The sequence below is a fragment of the Dermacentor variabilis genome, chromosome 2 (genome assembly GCF_050947875.1).
Source record: "Dermacentor variabilis isolate Ectoservices chromosome 2, ASM5094787v1, whole genome shotgun sequence".
Taxonomy (NCBI): domain Eukaryota; kingdom Metazoa; phylum Arthropoda; class Arachnida; order Ixodida; family Ixodidae; genus Dermacentor; species Dermacentor variabilis.
In genome coordinates, this window is record NC_134569.1 from 74,251,695 (window position 1) to 74,271,607 (window position 19,913).

A 19,913-nucleotide genomic window follows, 5' to 3' on the forward strand; every position below is an offset into this window, starting at 1 on the left:
ATCTGCTCTTGGATGTGCGTTGTTATTCTCGTATTCTCTTTTCATATTAGCTTATCTTGAGAACGAATTACAACTTGACATAGTTTACTAGAAACCTCTGGAGCGCTGTTAGAACACGCCAAAGTTCGTTGAAGCTTCTAGAAAAGAGCCCTCGATCGCCCACAAATTCAAGATCATGAAAAGTTGTTGAAACATGTGTTGATATATACGATTTGGAAGTTAGCTATATTATAGCACCTTCATGTGACAACCCTGGCAAATATTTCTAATTTCTAGTATGCAAAGACACAGTTAATGAGTTAATAAGTAAGAAGCATCGCAGAGAAAGAGAACATAATGGCTTAGGAAGTAGGTCCCCGGGACCTACTTCCTAAGCCATTAGAGAGTTTCCAAAGAGTTTACTACGACGTTCATAACGCCACTCCAGGTATAGAGTACCCGAGACCCTCCTCCGCTCTCACACGATCAGCGACGCATGGAGGAAAGCAGTCGCTTCGCCCTCAGCGCAACCTGTTGCTGTTCTGTGCCGTCAGGCGGCGTGACTAAGCAGCCCACCAAGTGATCAGCAGTGCGCGCGGCGTGATGATCGCGGCGGCGAACGGCAGCAGCGCGGCACTTTGTAGCGCAGTAGTGCACGACGGTGGGATGTGTGCGTACGCGCCGCTGCCTTTTGTGTTCTTTTTCAGGTCACTTTGTTCCGCTGCGAGGTGCCGGCCGGCTGCTGCTCTTTTATTAGATCGCGCACCGCTACGTGGGCAGAATGAATGATGATGACACGGCCAGTCGGAACTACGATGCGGCGGTTATCTTGAAGCATTTCCTGCTCTACGAAACCTCGGAAGAGGGTGCTCTGTACGCGTAAACTGCCGTAAAAAAAGTAAATCAATGAAATCAAATAATGAACCCACCTTGTATACAGAGCCACTGGATGTACGGCTGAAATGATAATTGGATTATTATCGCGTATTGCTGTGGTCGATCACCGCACGTGCCAATGTTATTGCGCCATTGTAACGTCCTTTCATATGTCCAGCGATAAACCTTATGCCCGATTTGGCAGTCACCATCACTCTTTTATCACTCTTGTGATCAATGGCACGCATAGCGCATTCTGACACGCATAGCGCTTCTCGCAAGTAGTAGATCATCCGTACATTTGCTGGCGCTGCTCAGATCACAGAGTGGCCTGTTCAAAAACTCATGGATTCCACTAGGCAGGGGACAGTAAATTCTCTCTTTCTCCTCTTTGCCTACACACACACACACACACACACACAAACACACACACACACACACACACACACACACACACACACACACACACACACACACACACACACACACACACACACACACACACACACACACACACACACACACACACACACACACAAACACACACACACACACACACACACACACACACACACACACACACACACACACACACACACACACACACACACACACACACACACACACACATGCTTCTCCTCATAACGTTCATATTGTGGCGAAGTCAGCTTTGACGATGCTTTCAATCAATATTTACACGATGTAGCCGCAGCTTTCTATGGGCCCTTCACCTGGGATGTGAAAGGGTGAGGCGGGGCTTCCTAAACGAGCTAGCGCAAGGCGAAGGATATGTCTTTCTGTGCCCGCTTGCTGATTGTGTTTCCCGAGAGTAAAGAGGCTCAGCTGTCGGCGCGCATCTGCATGCCCGTATGCCCTACAGGAATAGCCCCTGGCAAGGTCGCCTAGTCTGGGCTTCGTGTATTGCACGGGAGGAAGTTGGCACGTGTTTCAGTTAGAGAATATATATATTTTTTCAAGATGCACAAGTTGCCGCACTGGCGACAAATTTCTTTGCCACAAGAGCAAAAGCTACGATGTAGTAAATTGCCACGTAGTCAGGACACGTTTCTCCTCTTAAACAAAAGCGTTAGGAATAGCAGCTATGTTATTTGGTGTAACCAAAACTGGCGACATCTTTGGCAAATGGATGCGAACGTATCGTGACTTAGGTGTCTCGCGAAAGCTTATTCAGTCATTTTGACATACATGCAATTTATACCTAGTGGTTGTACGAGAGAGATGCCAAAAGGACGCGCCGTGGTTGCTCAGTGGCTATGGTGTTGGGCTGCTGAGCACGAGGTCGCGGGATCGAATCCTGGCCACGGGGGCCGCATTTCGATGGGGGCGAAATGCGAAAACACCCGTGTGCTTAGATTTAGGTGCACGTTAAAGAACCCCAGGTGGTCGAAATTTCCGGAGTCCCCCACTACGGCGTGCCTCATAATCAGAAAGTGGTTTTGGCACGTAAAACCCTGTAATAAAAAAAATAAAATTAATTATGCCGACAGGACAATTAAATACCTGAAGATATGCAAAACCCACCTTAAGCACCTTGTTCTTGGGACATCATGCTCATGACATGACCTGAGTAGGAAATTCTTGTCCTTCGTTCAGGGAGCACCCGTCCTAACGCGGGCCATTCAGCCGCAATGAAATGTTTTCTTTCAAGTTCCTCCAGTCTGCTGCTTGCATCATCATTGCGATTATGGGCGATGAAAACTAGGCTATGAGTCCTTAATTTCCTCCTTCCATAAAAATTGTTCGCTGTAATGTGTTCACATCACACTAGGGGAAGAGAACAGCGGTACTTCCCGCAAGCCCTCATGTTTCCGTCATGTTTCTTGGAATGAAAGCGTGTTGCCCAAGTGCTGGCCAACAAGTCGCCAGTTCTTGTTGAACAGATTTTTTTCAACAGTTGATGGTCGTCGAGGGTGGCAGGTGACAGGGTCGCCGGCAGCAAGTTTCTCGTGTTATAGCCTACAGTGTTGGAAAACTTGTCGCTCACTGTTAAGAGGCCGGAATGGTTTGGCCTCTTTCTGGTCTAAAAAGGCAAAACGTAGCAATGATTAGTGAAAAACAAGTAGCAACTTCATTTTGATTTGGCTGCTGCTAGAGGAAATAGAATTTGTGTGTTTGCGCATATTATAAACCGTTGTTTACATGGCGAGGTATCCTTACTAGCTCTACGTATAGTCTGCTATGTCAACGACCAATGATAAGAAGAAGCACTTTATCGCGGAGCCGCTTCCTTCGTCGTAAAATTAGAGAGACTGCAAGGCTTCTGCTCTCTTAAGTTCATCAATCCTGAGCATAATTAACAGCACGCTAACAACGAATTCGTGGTGAGGCGAGTGGAAAGTGAGCCGCTTGAGCGGATTATTTAGTAAATTTATGTTTCACTCCTATGTATACGCAAATACAAATGCTCCAGAAACTTCTCGTACGAGTAAAAAAAAAAGGATTGTTCTGCTTCATTTTGCAACATTAAAGCGATCGTCATGTTTGACAGTATAGCCAGCAGTGGCTCTCGCACATGGACTTTGGCTGCGTAACACTGGCTGAAATGTCATAGAAAGCTTTCACCCGTTGCCGGGAAGTAGTGAATAAAAAAAGAGACAAAGAAAGGAGACAAAAAAAAAAAAAGGCTGCGTAGCTTCACTTCATGCTAGTAGAGCAATTTATATACAGATAGAAAGAGAGAAGAGGATGACAAGCAGAGAGGCTAACCAGAGGCACGTCCGGTTTGCCACCTTGCACTGGGGTATAGAGTCCATGAAGGAACGGAAAGAGAAGGAGTCGGAGAGAAACAGTGATAGTTGCGTACATACCTGAAGGTGAATCCCGATTTTATAAATTTACAGGCCGAACAACTGGAAGACTACGCGCGTAGGCTAATGGACGGCATGAGCAACTCGCATGCACGTGTAATCCACGTTGCTCTGAAACCTGGATAGACGTGAATAAGACTTGTCTATGCTTCTCCCTGAGCCCTACATGGGTAGTCTTCTAGTTCTTCTACACGGGTAGTCTTTTAGTTCGGCCTCTAAGCATTTTCACTCACATAGGCTTTGATCCTCTCCAAATTGCAACATGTGCGGATTACCCGCTGCAGATACGGCAAGACACCATTCCGAACAGGGCACAAGTTCTTTGAATATTGGTCCACAGGCCCAGGCGACGAATTGTGTGTCGTCGAGGAACTGAGATTTTGTCACGCTCCCTCTACTCCGCAGGTTGCTTACGGGAAGTGAGCAGCTCTTCATTCCAGAGAAATTTGTTGTTTTTGCCACTCACAGGAATGCAGTGGAGAATTGTGTGGGTTGATACGCTACCCCTCCCCCCCCCCCCCCATTTTAAGAAAAAAAAATCTATACGGTTCTTTTGGTGTATGCACGATGCGGCCGATGTTCCGTCCTGCAGTTCCTTAGCAGCCATCTCGGTGTGCTGGTTTGTCTCCCTCTTTGAAGTTGTAGTGGACATGAGAGCTCCTTCAACAGTGGTGCGAAAAAAACCTTCTATCTTGGCATTCACGCCGTTAAAAACGTTTCCTTTCCCGCGCCGCTGCAACACTGCTCCTGGTAGTTTGCTTCCTTCCCGAGCGATGGCGCTCCTTACCAAGGTTGCTATTTGATGAGATTCTGGGACGCAGGATTAACGGACGCTGTCAAGACACGCGAACTGTACTCGTCACTTAGGAAACAGAACGTTACGAAAAAATCAATGAAAAGAACAGAAAAGAAGACAACCAGAAGAATAAAACGAACCGTTTATGAAGCTGTTTATTGATTTTATAATGTCGGCATCAGGTATTCATAGCCGCGGTTCTACCGTTCTACTACGATCGCGCGCGCGTGCTCGCGTGTGTACGTCTGTGTTGGTTTGAAGAAAGTGCAGGAACGTGTTTCACTGTCTCAAATAAAAGGCGAATAAGGGAGAAGATAGGAGGAAAAAGAAGAGATGAGATGGCAGGAGTCATTTCAGCCATTTCAGCTGCTTCATCGCGCCACTCACTGACTGCTGTACATGCATGCATATAGTATCCTCAACATCACATATTCCAAACGCACTCAGTAAGAAGGAGGAGGGGGGGAGGGACTGCTTAGACCAGTAGCGTCAATGTCAGAATGGTTATGCTACCGTGTCTAGTGCGTGCACACATCGTGTATATCCAATAAAAAGAAAGTAGTTGAGCTAATTAGGCAAATGTGTCCGTGTGTTGATTCATCGGGATACCTAACTGTTGGCTTTGACGGACTTCAGTAGTCCTCTTCTCCAAATTTTTTTTTTCGGGATACAGCGTAGAGGGTGGTTATTGCCTGCACAAGACGCGGCTAAATTATCTCTTAACGCTCTTGCAAGACAGAAGAAAAAAAAAACTTCTCAAGATTGAAAGGACATTCGTAATGAAGCGTGACCACCTTACTACTTGATGATACCATGGGAGCTGGCATTCTCATTGCCTGCCAGCGGCGGTGCGCTCGCAGCACGAATACTATAGCGCTTATCTAACTCAGCATTCTTTTGGCTGAAATGGTTAAGTGCTCTTCTTCGAATACAGATCGACACGTCCCAAGTTCACCGAACGCACTGATCTTTTTATCTGAAACATTTTTTTGCTGTGGGACCTCATGTACTAGTCGTTCGTAGCCATTTGATGATGATGATGATGGTCATGCGGTTAGCCTTTTGTAGCAAGCGAATGTGGTTGTCAAACTGCTTTACCAAGCAGTGCCAAATGTGGTGGAGGGAGTTGACCATTGAATGTAGAGCATGTGACAGTCGCGAGGAAAAATGCAGGGTGCATGGTGCAATCGGCGTCAAAGCTTTTACAGCTCATAAAGGAATTCTCGAGCATCAAACATTAAAAAGTTTTCTGCCCGCATAACTAATTGTGTATTTACGTTATTGAGTTGTTCTAATGCGGTACTGAAGGCAGCATCAAATAAACATGCAGAACGCACAGCTCCTACGCCTGCTCCTGCTGCATTGATGGCAAACAAAAATACCATAACAAAACAAATGTGATCACATTTTGTGTCATATTTTTATCATAATGACCAACCGATGTTCTTTGATAATTTCTGCGACACACTTGCCTGCTTTCTCATAGCCACAGCGGTGTCTCCAGTTTCAGTACATAAACTCGCTGCACGCCGCCCTTGCACCACTATGACTTCAAGCATTCCCGTGCGAACTGTATGACGTCACACACGTTCTATTTTCCTTGGTACGCAGTCGCATAGTCACACAGACATTGCTATCTCTAATGTCATGGCTGCCATGATGCGTTTTCGGTTGTTGCGGTTATTTCTGGCACCAAGCACCAGGATCTTCGCGATTCTCCATAGAGGTAAGCGTGACCGTCGGCAGGGGTGATGTCAGGACATCACCTTTTGCTTCCGCACCACGAAAGGCGCAAAGGAATTGCATTTAAGATTGGTTGATTCCTGTTACTCAGAGGGAGCTGCTTCCAGGACTGCCCGATGCATTGATTTCAGCCAACGAATGTTGCATATGAAGCATCTCGGTCAGTCCTGGATAGCCCAGGACGATAAGTCCAAGAGGCTGGCTGACCATATGGCGGCTATGGTGTATATACAGGTCCTAAATTTGCTTCCGGAGCTTGCGAGACACAAAAGCATGGCCGTCATGATCTGACGCTTGGGGCTGTTGCTTCGAGGGGACCATCGGGAGGAGTCTGATTCGCCCACTACTTATACCAATTTCCACCGCCAAAAGTAGCCAGAAAGTAGTCAAGTCGCCAAGCACAATTTTCGCTCGCCAGGAGCCGCTAAATGTAGTCAATATGTCGAGAAATCGCCAAAACTGGAAACCCTGAAGGAGATGTTGACGCACAATTTAAAACGCCGGCTAATCCTTAGCTACAACCTACAACATGCACGACGTAGGTCTAGCCTACAACATACACCCCGATTCAAGATTACATATCAAATAACATTTTCATACAAGCACGAGAACTTGTCAAACAACGATTTCACAGAAACACTATGACGTAAGATATATATGGTACATAGAATATACAAGTTAAATAACTACAGCGTTCTGAAGAAGAAAGTCTCAAATATACAAATGATACATTCTCTAGTTAGCGGGTGGTGCATACATCGCATAAACGCATTATCACATAGGATCACAACACAGCAGTCAACGCAACATAATCCACCAACAGATACATATATACATCGATATTCAAAAGAAAGGAACATTCAAATCGTTAATAACAGCCGACAATGTCGCTGTCTTCGAGAAAAGGTTTTAATGCTTTTAAGGCGCTCTTCTGCAAGGCTCTTGCTGGCCAATGGCGCAATAGTTTCTTTGAACTGAAAGGTCTGCGGTCTAATGTCATCAGAGTTGATTTAATGCGGCGTCTTGGTGTGTCGTGATGTGCGCACTCTAGAAGGAGGGGATGTATATCTTCATCTATAAATCCACAATCAATTTCAGGGTTTCCCGCACGGCCAATTCTATATAAGAAATGTTTTGTGTAGGCAGTGCCTAGCCTTAATCGATGAATAAGGGTTTCCATATTTCTGTCTAATGAAAATGGAAATTTGAATTTCACCAAATCTGTGGGAGCTAATGCGAGGAAGATCCAACTCCGGCAGCGTTGGGTTCTGAACTGGTCTTTTTTTTTATTTTCATGTCGCGCTGCACCCGCTGCGCGGCCGAGGCGCCCCTCCTTGACGGGCGCTGCACACAGAGGGAGTTGTGACCTGCGGCCGGGGCCCAGAGGCAAGGGGCGCTAGAGGAATAAACGGATCAATATGACACAATTCCAGTGAAACCACGTATTTCTACACGTTTTGAAAGACATTGCCCTTATGATGCAGCGTAATTCGTTCTTTGATATTGGGAGCGGAATCACATCATCATTGAGGTGTGCTTGTCGTGCCGCTTCATCGGCCATTGTGTTCCCAAGAATGCGACAATGTCCTGGTATCCACTGGAATGATATTTCATGCTTCGCTTTTCTTACCTCTGTGAGGTCTTTAAGTGTTTCGTATATTGTATTGTCACTGATTTGTTTTTACTTTTGTGCTGCAAAGTGATCTTAGGGCAGCCTACGAATCGCTGAAAATGACCCATTTTTGCGCATATCTTACTGAAGTTATAAATTTTATCATGCATACGATTTCGAATAGTTCAGCCGTTGTGGACAAAGTCGCACGAGATAACCTAAATGACTGTAGTTTATTGAAGTGCGGTAGAATGAATGATGAGGTTGAAGAGGTTGCTGTACTGCAGCCATGTGTATAGACATGTTTGTATCCGAAATACAGCACATATATATCTGGTAAAGTGCTAGTTATTGAGCAGCTTCAAAGAACATTTCACTCTTTCTGGATATCCTGTCTACTAACAATTCGAATTTTGGAAGTGTAAGCAGCAATGGAGGATATTCGACATCTGGGTATAAAAATTTATTTCTTGGCAATATATGGAGATGTCCTTGACTTTTTTTATGCACATAACTTCTATAACTTCTGTAACAGACCATAACATCGGTCTTTGTGTTGCTTCCTTTTCTACTTCGTTGTTGATTTCCCTACATGTTGTGAATCTTCTTTGGGAAGGCTGAAAAAAATATCGGCAAAGCTCAATCGTGCTTTCGACTTCTCAACTTATTCGCGCTGCTTGATATTCAGTGGTATTCAAACTTCGCAGAAGGCAACAGCTGGTCAGAACAAAATATCCTACAAAGTTACTACGAATTTCCACTGAGAAGTGGAAAATAACCACTATTCGAAATAACTCGCCTAGATCAGAGAAGGTTGTATAAAATATGCGGTGAAATCAAAACAATAACTTCGTTCTTGATGATATTACATTGCTGGTTGCGGGGACTCTGGGAATAGAGAACAAATAGAGAAAGAAAAGAAAAAGCGGGATTTAACCAGGTTGTACCTGTTCTGCTACCCTACGCCAGGGAAGGGGGAAGCAGTAAGAATAGGAAATAGGAAAGGGAAAATGAGAAATTTGCGAAATAAAGTCTGCCTTGGACGATTTTGCCTTTTGATTGGCCTAAAGAGCGATCATCCACGGTTGTACATACCTTCACATAGGGCTGACCTAAGTGAGTTGGAATTGTGAATTAATAGTAGCTATCGGAGCTGAAATGAACACGAGGACAAAAAAAGAAAATCGACTAGAAAGTGGATACAGCACTCTGAATTTCTGCGCTAATACATGTAGCTATAGATACTATAAATACATAACTTTGCCAGGGAGCAACGGTTATCCACAGTTTTCGTTGTTCTAGTTAATAGCTTCCCGTGTAAACCACAACATAACTAATGTGTTTGATCTTTGTACGTGAAAATATGTATAAAAATATTAAAGAGTGACACACAAAACGTGCCGAAGGGTAGTAACTAATAAGCATGTTACAAACTCAAAGCTGCGAGATCGTCGCATCTTGCTGCCAAAGGGGGTGCGGAGGGTGGGCGCGGCAACTCCGTGTTTTCTCCAGAGAAAATTCCGCACATCCTAATGGAATTCGAATGCATTCGTCCAGCAAGAGTCGCCCGAAACGTGCTCCTTACAGAAGCGCTGGGATTGAAAGCAGATAGAATCATTAACCGTGCAGCAGTCGAAATAAGCTAGAGACGTTTACAGTATTGGAGAAAAAGAAAAAAATATAGACTGGGAAGAGATGGACAGAACCGGATCCGTTACAGGAATAGGCAAGTGTCCAAAGTATACATACAGGTTTGAAGAAAGAGATAAAATATGAGGGTGATGTAGGCAAAATGTTAGATTGATAAGCATGTATAGATTACGAGATCAGCTCAAGCAGGCTAAGTGACTATTTCACCAACTTGTTTGAAAGGGGAAGCCAATAAATCATGATCACCATCAATGTCTAGGGCGCCCCAATGAGCTCCTCCTTCCGCGCTCCATAGGAGCACCAGAGTTGAAGAGTTGCCTGAAAATTGTGTGTGAGTATTCTGATTCTAAATGGCCGCTTGAATTTTTCGTCGGCGCTATATTCAGGACCTTTTGGTGCATTCATCTGGCAAGTATGGGATCAATTTGCAGACAGTAGCATTTTTAATACAGTTAGAGCAGATGGAGTTGCAAAACATAAGCAGCGTAAGCCGTTGCAAGAATGCACCAATCGCTCCAAGCACCCGGCATTTCTGCAATGTCGTTTGATTCATCTGCCACCACCAAAATTTACGCAGTCGGTGGCGCAATTTCTTGCGACTTCCTGCGCTCTACGGCCGTTGCATGGCGCCTACGGGAGATTGGATTGGATTTTTCAAAGCGAGATTAGGATGCCTTAAGACACAAACTTATAAGGAAGCATGTGCTTGCTTAGAAAAAGTGCGCAGAAGAAGCACGTGCTTGCTGCGGCAAACCTAGGGAAACGATGGAGCATGTTTTATTAGAATGTGAAGATATCTGCCCAACGGTTGATTTAGGCACTACTGGACTCCTTGAAGCCCTTGGCTTCAGCAAGAGCAGGAGGATAGTAAACATATCCGCAACAGAGATTAGTAAGAGGTGACTGGATGATTGGTGGAAGAAAAGTAGGGAAACGACAAAAAACGACGACGTAAAAAACAAAGTTCACAATAGGGGGTCAGAAAATTTGGTTATGGGAAGTTATCGTGTGTTTTTCTTCGTTTTCTCTTTTTTAACCTAGGTAGGACATGAAGCAGTATAATAGCAAGAGCTTGGGGGCGGAACCCACCACCCCGTTCCAAAGGGGACGCTCATAACATCCATCCATCCATCCATCCATCCATCCATCCATCCATCCATCCATCCATCCATCCATCCATCCATCCATCCATCCATCCATCCATCCATCCATCCATCCATCCATCCATCCATTCATACATTGGCACGACACGATCATTTAATGACATGCTTGTTTTATGCTTCCATTAAGCGTGATGAAGGAGCAGACAAGTTCCCGGTAGAATGACCTTTATTGACCCATTATTATGAGCTCATGACTCAGACCAAAAGGATTGTTGCTAGCCAGTGCCGCTCGGCCTTTAACAATTTGTGGCCCATGCGCACTTCACAGTGCCTTTATGAGTGGGACACTATCAAACACAACAGTACTTATCACGCTCTACATTGTAAGATGATTTCACTGCTTACAAGCAGAGGCCCCGGCAAGCTTAAGTTTTCCTCCCACTAAGAGCGGGCAAGAAAGAGAATGTCGTACCGCAGTACAGTGCGGCAATTTTCCACAGGCCACAGTTTTCAGCAGTATTTAGTAGCACGAGCATCGAGTAACACTCTTGCTTCTTGTGCAGTCCTTGCGGTTCACTTCCTGAGGCGACCGGCGACGAATTTTAACAAACAAAAGAAAAAAATAGTACAGTACAAAATTCATGGGTTTCCTTATGATATATCAGAGCATAAGTTTACTTACAAGTTGAGTGACTGAAGTGTCTGGAATAATTAGAATTAATTAGAAAGCAGTTATTTCCGCACACCAAAGCACAGAATCGTAGACTTTAGATACCCGCCACGTGAGCATGACTTAGGCGAAATCCCTGGAAACCCGGAAGCAGATAGCGGAATTATTGACGTCATGACGTCACACACAGAAAGGTGGTGTGATATTGAATCGGCTAATTAGTGGAAAAAGTTGCCTTGCATAGACTGAACATATGCCTAGCAGAGCAGATGTGACGTCACTCCCTCCTCTCTCGCTTCTTCTTTCCCGGCGCTCACCTGCTTGCTCGCTCGCTTGCCCGCAATAGCCGCGCGCGCGCTCGTTACGTGTTCTGACGTCAGCACCGGAGAGGGTGCGTAAGGTGCGCTTCGTGCTCTGCTCGCTAGGTGGCTACGTCCCACCTCGTTCCTCGCCAGCTTATCGTGCCAGGAGAAAGACGTTCGCTAGGTCGCCTAGCGCGTGTGCAACTTAGAGACACCTATGTCGAAGATTATTCCAAGCACGCAGTGAATAGCATTGGAGAGATTGTGTCTTCTTGTATGGCCCCTTTCCTTATAGGAATCTTCGGATTTTTCTTGTGTAGAATTAAGGTGGCTGTGGAATCTATGTAGATATTTTCCAGGGTATTTACATAAGTGGTCTGTACTCCTTGATTACGCAATGCCTCTATGACTGCAGGTATCTCTACTGAATCAAATGCTCTTTCGTAATCCATGAAAGCTATATAGAGAAGCTTCTCGTAGTCTACGAATTTCTCGATAACCTTATTAATGACATGAATGTGATCCAATGTAGAGTGTCCCTTCCTGAAGCCAGCCTGTTCTCTTGGTTGACTAAAGTGCAGTGTTGCCCTAATTCTATTGGAGATTATTTTGGTAAATACTTTATATAATACTGGGAGTAAGCTAATAGGCCTATAATTTTTCAGTTCTTTAACGTCTCCCTTTTTCTGGATTAGTATAATGTTTGCATTGTTCCAGTTTTCGGGGACCCTTGCAGTCCACAGACACTTCGTATAGAGAACCGTCAGTTTTTCCAGCATTATGTCTCCTCCATGTATGATTAAATTGACTGTTATTCCATCTTCTCTTGTCGCTTTTTCCCGTTTCATGTATTGCAAGGCCCTTCTCACCTCATCTTTAGTTATAGGAGGAGCTTTCGTATTCTGTTCATTATTGTTTCAAATAGAGTACTCCTGAGTCCTCTGAGTACTGTACAGGTCAGTATAGAGATCTTCCGCTGCTTTTATTATACCTTCGAGATTGCTGATGATATTGCCCTGCTTATCTTTCTGTGCATACATCTTGGTTTGTCCTATGCCAAGTTTGCTTCTCACTGATTTCATGCTGCGTTAATTTTTTACTGCTTCTTCAGTTTTTCTCACGTTATAATTTCGAATATCACTTATTTTCGCCTTGTTGATGAGTTTTGACAGTTCTGCGAATTCCATCTTATATCTTGAGTTGGACATTTTCATTCTTTGTCATTTCTTTGTTAGGTCCTTTGTAACTTGGGAGAGCTTGCCTACTGGTTGACTTGGTGCCTTGCTTCCCGCTTCAATTGCTGCCTTTGAAGCCAGGCTCGTTACGGCTTTATTCATTAGCTCCATGTCATCATTATCATCTCTCTGTTCTAAGGCTGCATGTTTGTTTGAAAGTACCAGCCTAAATTTGTCTGTTTTTACCCTCACTGCCTCGAAGTTGACCTGTTTCTTAATGGCCAATTTTACTCTTTGACTGTTTAAATTGACGTGAATCCTAGCCATCACTAACCTATGATCACTGCACTTTACCCTACCTATCAGTTGTACATCCTGCACTATGCTGGGATCGGCAGAAAGTACGAAATAAATTTCATTTCTTGTTTCACCATTAGGGCTTTTCCAGGTCCACTTGCTGTAGCTACGTTTCCTGGAAAAGGTGTTCATTATTCTGAGCTTATTCCTTTCTGCGAACTCTACCAGCATCTCTCCTCTAGCGTTTCTAGAATCGACGCCGTAGTTGCCAATGGCTTGTTCCCCGCCTGTTTCCCCCCACTTTTGCACTGAAGTCACCCATTCCTGTTGTATACCAAGTTTGCACTTTTCTCATCGCTAATTCAACATCTTCATAAAACTGATCTACTTCCTCATCGTCGTGACTGGATGTTCGAGCCTAGGCGTGTACTGCCTTTAATCTATACCTCTTAAGTTTGATTACGACTACTGCTACCCTCTCGTTAATGCTGCAGAATTCGTCAATGTGGCTCGCTGTGTCCTTATGAATTAGAAATGCTACCCCATATTGCTTCTTATCAGGGAAACCTCTATAGCAGAGAATATGACCGCTATTTAGCAATGCGTAAGCCTCACCAGTTCTTCTAATCTCACTACGGCCGGTAATATCCCAAACAACGTCTGATAGTTCCTCAGAGATTCCTGCTAAGCTAGCCTCGCTCGACAGAGTTCGCCTGTCAAAGTTTGACAGGGCCAGTTTCCATTGGCGGCCTGTCCGGACCCAGAGATTGGCAGTCCAATGCCGATTGGCGGTTCACAAACCGAGTTCTAGTATAAACAGGTGCGATTAACTGGATCATTTATCTCGCTTTTGAACCTTCGGCGATGCAGACGCAGAATCACCTTAGAGGGTGAAGTTAATGCAATGGGAAAGCCATTGCGTTCATCATCATCATCATCATCATCATCATCATCATCATCATCATCATGGCTGCGCCCACTGCAGGGCAAAGGCCTCTCCCATACTTCTCCAAATACCTCGGTCATGTGCTAATTGTGGCCATGTTGTCCCCGCAAACTTCTTAATCTCATCCGCCCGACTAACTCGGCTTCCCCCTGTTACGCTTCCCTTCTCTTGGAAGCCAGCCCGTAACCCTTAATGACCGTCTGTTATGTTCCCTCCTCATTACATGCCCTGCCCATGCCCCTTTCTTTTCCTTGATTTCAACTTAGTTCTCATTAACTCGCGTTTGTTCCCTCACCCAATCTGCTCTCTTCTTATCCCGCCTTAACATTACACCCATCGTTCTTCTTTCCATAGCTCATTGCGTCGTCCTCAATTTAAGTAGAACCGTTCTCGTAAACCTCCAGGTTTCTGCCCCGTAGGTGAGTACTGGTAAGACACAGCTGTTATACACTTTTCTCTTGAGGGATAATGGCAACCTGCTGTTCATGATCTGAATGCCTGCGAAACTCACCCCAGCCCATTCTTATTCTTCTGATTATTTCAGTCTCATGATCTGGATCCGCGGTCACTACCTGCCCTAAGTAGATGTATTCCCTTACGACTTCCAGTGCCTCACTACCTATTGTAAACTGCTGTTCTCTTCCGAGACTGTTAAACATTACTTTAGTTTTCTGCAGATTAATTTTTAGACGCACCCTTCGGCTTTGCCTCTCCAGGTCAGTGAGCATACATTCCAGTTCGTCCCCTGAGTTTCTAAGCAAGGCGATATCATCAGCGAATCGCAAGTTACTAAGGTATTCTCCATTAACTCTTATCCCCAATTCTTCCCAATCCAGGTCTCTGAGGACCTCCTGTAAACACGCTGTGAATAGCATTGGAGAGATCGTATCTCCCTGCCTGACGCCTTTCTTTATTGGGATTTTGTTGCTTCCTTTATGGAGGACTACGGTGGCTGTGGAGGCGCTATAGATATCTTCCAGTATTTTTACATACGGCTCGTCTACACCCTGATTCCGCAATGCTTCCATGACTGCTGAGGTTTCAACTGAATCAAACGCTTTCTCGTAATCAATGAAAGCTATATATAAGGGTCGGTTATATTCCGCACATTTTTCTATCACCTGATTGATAGTGTGAATATGGTCTATTGTTGAGTAGCCTTTACGGAATCCCGCCTGGTCATTTGGTTGACGGTAGTCTTAGGTGTTCCTGATTCTACTTACAATTACCTTAGTAAATACTTTGTAGGCAACGGACAGGAAGCTGCTCTGTCTATAATTTTTCAAGTCTTTGGCGTCCCCTTTCTTATGGATTACGATTACGTTAGCGTTTTTCCAAGATTCCGGTACGCTCGAAGTCATGAGGCACTGCGTATACAGGGTGGCCAGTTTCTCTAGAACAATCTGCCCACCATCGTTGAAGAAATCTGCTGTTACCTGATCCTCCCCAGCTGCCTTCCCTCTTTGCATAGCTCCCAAGGCTTTTTTTACTTCTTCCGGCGTTACCTGTGGGATTTCGAATTTCTCTAGACTGTCCTCTCTTCCATTATTGTCGTGGGTGTCCCTGGTACTGTATAAATCTCTATAGAACTCCTCAGCCACTTGAACTATCTCATCCATATTAGTAATGATATTGCCGGCTTTGTCTCTTAACGCATACATCTGATTCTTGCCAATTCCTAGTTTCTTCTTCACTGCTTTTAGGCTTCCTCCGTTCCTGAGAGCATGTTCAATTCTATCCATATTATACTTCCTTATGTCAGCTGTCTTACGCTTCTTGATTAACTTCGAAAGTTCTGCCAGTTCTATTCTAGCTGTAGGGTTGGAGGCTTTCATACATTGGCGTTTCTTGATGAGATCTTTCGTCTTACTGGTATCCTGTCGAACGGAGTTACCACCGATTTCTATTGCACACTCCTTAATGATGCCCACAAGATTGTCGTTCACTGCTTCAAGACTAAAGTCCTCTTCCTGAGTTAAAGCCGAATACCTGTTTTGTAGCTTGATCTGGAATTCCTCTATTTTCCCTCTTACCGCTAACTCATTCATCGGCTTCTTGTGTACCAGTTTCTTCCGTTCCCTCCTCAGGTCTAAGTTAATTCGAGTTCTTACCCTCCTATGGTCATTGCAGCGCACCTTGCTGAGCACGTCCACATCTTGTATGATGCCAGGGTAAGCGCAGAGTATGAAGTCTATTTCATGTCTAGTCTCGCCGTTCGGGCTCTTCCACTCCCACTTTCGGCTATGCCGTTTGCGGAAGAAGGTATTAATTATCCCCATATTATTCTTTTCCGCAAACTCTACTAGTAACTCTCCTCTGCTATTCCTAGCGCCTATGCCATATTCTACCACTGCCTTGTCTCCAGCCTGCTGCTTGCCTACCTTGGCATTGAAGTCGCCCATCAGTATAGTGTATTTTATTTTGACTTTACCCATCGCCGATTCCACGTCTTCATGAAGCTTTCGACTTCCTGGTCATCATGACTGGATGTAGGGGCGTAGACCTGTACAACCTTCATTTTGTACCTCTTATTAAGTTTCACAACAAGACCTGCCACCCTCTCGTTAGTGCTATAGAATTCCTGTATGTTACCAGCTATATTCTTATTAATGAGGAATCCGACTCCTAGTTCTCGTCTCTCCGCTAAGCCCCGGTAGCACAGGACGTGCCCGCTTTTTAGCACTGTATATACTTTGTTTGGCCTCCTAATTCACTGAGCCCTACTATATCCCATTTACTGCCCTCTAATTCCTCCAATAGAACTGCTAGACTCGCCTCACTAGATAACGTTCTAACGTTTAACGTTGCCAGATTCATATTCTAATGGCGGCCTGTCCGGAGCCAGGGATTCTTAGCACCCTCTGCTGCGTCGCAGGTCTGACCACCGCCATGGTCAGTTGATTCGCAGCTGCTGGGGACTGAGGGCTGGGGTTTGATTGTTGTGTTCATATAGGAAGTTGTGGCCAAGTACTGCACCAGGGTGGCCAATCGTGCTCTGCTGAGGAGTGTGTTACCGGTTATGGTCACCGGGGTCAGGCCACACTCCAGGCCTGTGTATGCAATTTTATCAACACGCGGATTTTTTTTAATCCGGCGGTAAATTGCGCGGCACCGGCATTCGTACCACGGACCTCTTTGCACGCGAGGCGGGTGTTCTACCTCTACGCCACCGCTGCCATGCCCGCTTATCGCGCCAGGGGAAAGACGTTCGCTCGCTTAAGGTAACGAACACCAATGCCGAGGTGCGTGTGAAACTTATGGACACCTTTGTCAAAGACTAGGATCGGTTACCATTTTCTTTTTGCGCAGGCGGTCACAAATTTGGAAATTACTTTCTTTGTATATTAAAAATAATATTGTAGATATCTGTGCTGGAGGTACGTCTACGCACTTTCTAAAATTCGGAAACCTCCAAAGAAGCGTCTCGTACATTCAGCTAACTTGAAAACACGTTTTTTTTTCGGCATAGAAGGCTGACAGGGGCCGAAATCGGAAGTTTCTTGGCGTTGCAGGCTCACTGGTGCCAAGGCTTCAGCAAAACCGTCTATGCCCGTTAGGCGGGCTTCCTCCATGTGGGTGTGCTGTCGCAGACGATTGTGATGGGTGATTCGTCGTTCTAAGTTTCCTTGACTTCAGTCCTTGTCGACATCGTAAGCTGCACCGTTGTACCAATGCGAATATCCTTGAAATTGCAGCACCTCTCCAACGAAAAGGATGATGGTGAACCGTTGATGCAGAACTAATTTATCCCCCCTCGTTCTGTCGTTGTTTTACACGCCATAACCTCTGATCTACGTGAACGAAAAACAAACACTATCGTCTGGCTTTGTTGAGACGTCACCTTTATTTATTTATTTATTTATTTGAGTACCTTCGGGGCCCTTTAAGGGAATATAGTAGCACCTATTTGAGCAAACTGATGAGATCCAAGTGATTCTTGCGAGACATGAATAGAATTTGTATGTTGCCTTTCATTTTGAAATATATGTACATGAGAACATCGCCGAATGTCCGTTCGTTTATTTTTTGCTGCAATATTGAGAATGTGTGTTCCGCTGGGGCCAGCTCTGCTTACTACCGTAAGCGGTCATCGACTTCTTTATTTGCGTCCTTATAGTTGCTTATAGTATACTGATGCCGATTTTGCGCCGTTTCCTTCTGACACACACAGGCACACACATGCGCGCGCAAACACAAAGAGACCACAAATAAGGTGGGGCGGGGGTTGCTTCGAGTCGCTTGTACATTCTGGTTTCCAGATACGGTGATTTGGAGGATTTTCATTACAGCGAGGGTTACTTTTTTTATAGAGTCGTTGTCCTTTCAGGTGGTTTGCAAGGGCGCAGTCATTTTAATGTATACCTTTTGTTGCTAAAGTAGAGAGCAGTCTCGCAATAAACAAATAGATTACCACCGCATGGTGTGCCATAAATGACTAATTTTCTGCCATTGCTAATCACCTCCTACGCTTTATCAAATTTCAAAGATTTTCAAGCCTATCTTATGAGCCCCGCGTCCATATGTTGAGCATCTTCAATTAAGCAACGTTTTGGTTACAGAGCAATCGCAGAGCGCTGTCTTGAGCAAATCATCAAGTCAAGTTTTATTTACAACATGCACAAAGCACAGTGTTGAAGGCCACCCTGGCAAGAAAGCTCTAAGCATACAGCTTGGCGAGGCCAGGGGCCCGAAAGAAGTGAAAGTTCACAGTTGTGACTGGCTTTTTTTCATTGGCTAAGCGGCTCCTGATTAACCTGTGTAGGACGACACTGGCCTGTAGAGCACGTTCTGAAACTCTTACATACTGTGTTTTGAAAAAGAAAGAAAAAAGAAATACGACAAAAAAGGAACGAGCGATATTGGTCGCTGGCGAGCAGCCTGCTGTTCACCTCGGATTCCTTCGCGGAAAGCACAACCGGTGGCTTCACGTGAGACAGAGAAAAGCAACAAAAACGAAACAGATATTGGAAATGTAAGAGAAGCAACAACAAAAAGCAATAACAACATTTTTGTACATGGCGCCAGAAAAGCAATCAGGCAGTGCTGTCGCTACTCTGAAGATCTCCTCCAGGTTGTCCATATGCCGCCGTGCTTTTCGGGGTAAGATCGCGGATCTTCGGGTTGGTTCCGGTGCGGAATCATGTTTTGCTCGAAGCTTTGCAGCATGCGAATCATGGTGCCCATGGTCTGTTAGTGAAAAGAGGGATAGGTGGAGAATTAGTTATGCGCGACTACAACCGGTGAAACCATTGAGCTGCAAACATATCGTTAGGACACTCAGCACAATTTAATGCTTGCTTGAACTTGCCTGTATAGGTGAGAATATTCATTCGGAACAGAGAAAGGGTCCTTGATGCTGTTGTACTGCAGTTCGTTTCGAGAGCCCGTATCATAGTGAAATGTACAACCGTAGTCAAACCTAACACGAATATTGAATATAGGTGTTTAGTGGTATAATTTCAACAAACAAAGCCTGAAAGGAAAACATTGAGTACAGCCGAAGGAAGACGCACTTTTATAGTAGATTAAGGTAACGCTAACCAGAAAACTTCACAAACTTCTTCGAGAGAGGCAAAGAGGCGCTTAAGACGTATTTTGGTAAACTATCAGGGTGACTGCAAGGTCGCAGTCCTGTGGAAGATGCAAAAATATAAAATTTACTCTGAATGCTGTGATAATAATCCACGTATGCTGATTATGCTGTACGTATGAAGCGAAAGCTAAAGTAAACAATGTGAGGAACACATTTTAAGAGAAGTGAGCACCACAGCAATTAAGTAGCACAGCACTGAGTTGTGGCTGACGCTTTCTTACCGTCACACTTAGGCGAAACCAAACGCCTAGTGTATTCAGTACCATACAACACAATATTGTTAAGCATTTTAAGCCTGCACTGCACGATGTAGCGCTGCATGCCATCGTCGGCGTGTCAATAA

At 44.8% G+C, this 19,913-nt stretch overlaps 1 protein-coding gene across 2 annotated transcripts in view; it reads right to left on the bottom strand.

Moving 5' to 3' along the window:
* Positions 1-18,556: 18,556 nt before the first annotated feature.
* The window catches only part of LOC142572090 (arylsulfatase B-like), a 41,457-nt gene continuing 40,100 nt past the window's right edge, over positions 18,557-19,913 (bottom strand). For both annotated transcript variants that reach the window (XM_075680938.1, XM_075680939.1), the window contains one exon: positions 18,557-19,164. In XM_075680938.1, coding sequence (XP_075537053.1) covers positions 19,027-19,164 — 138 coding nt within the window. In that variant the 3' untranslated portion in view covers positions 18,557-19,026. The remainder of the gene's footprint in view (positions 19,165-19,913) is intronic.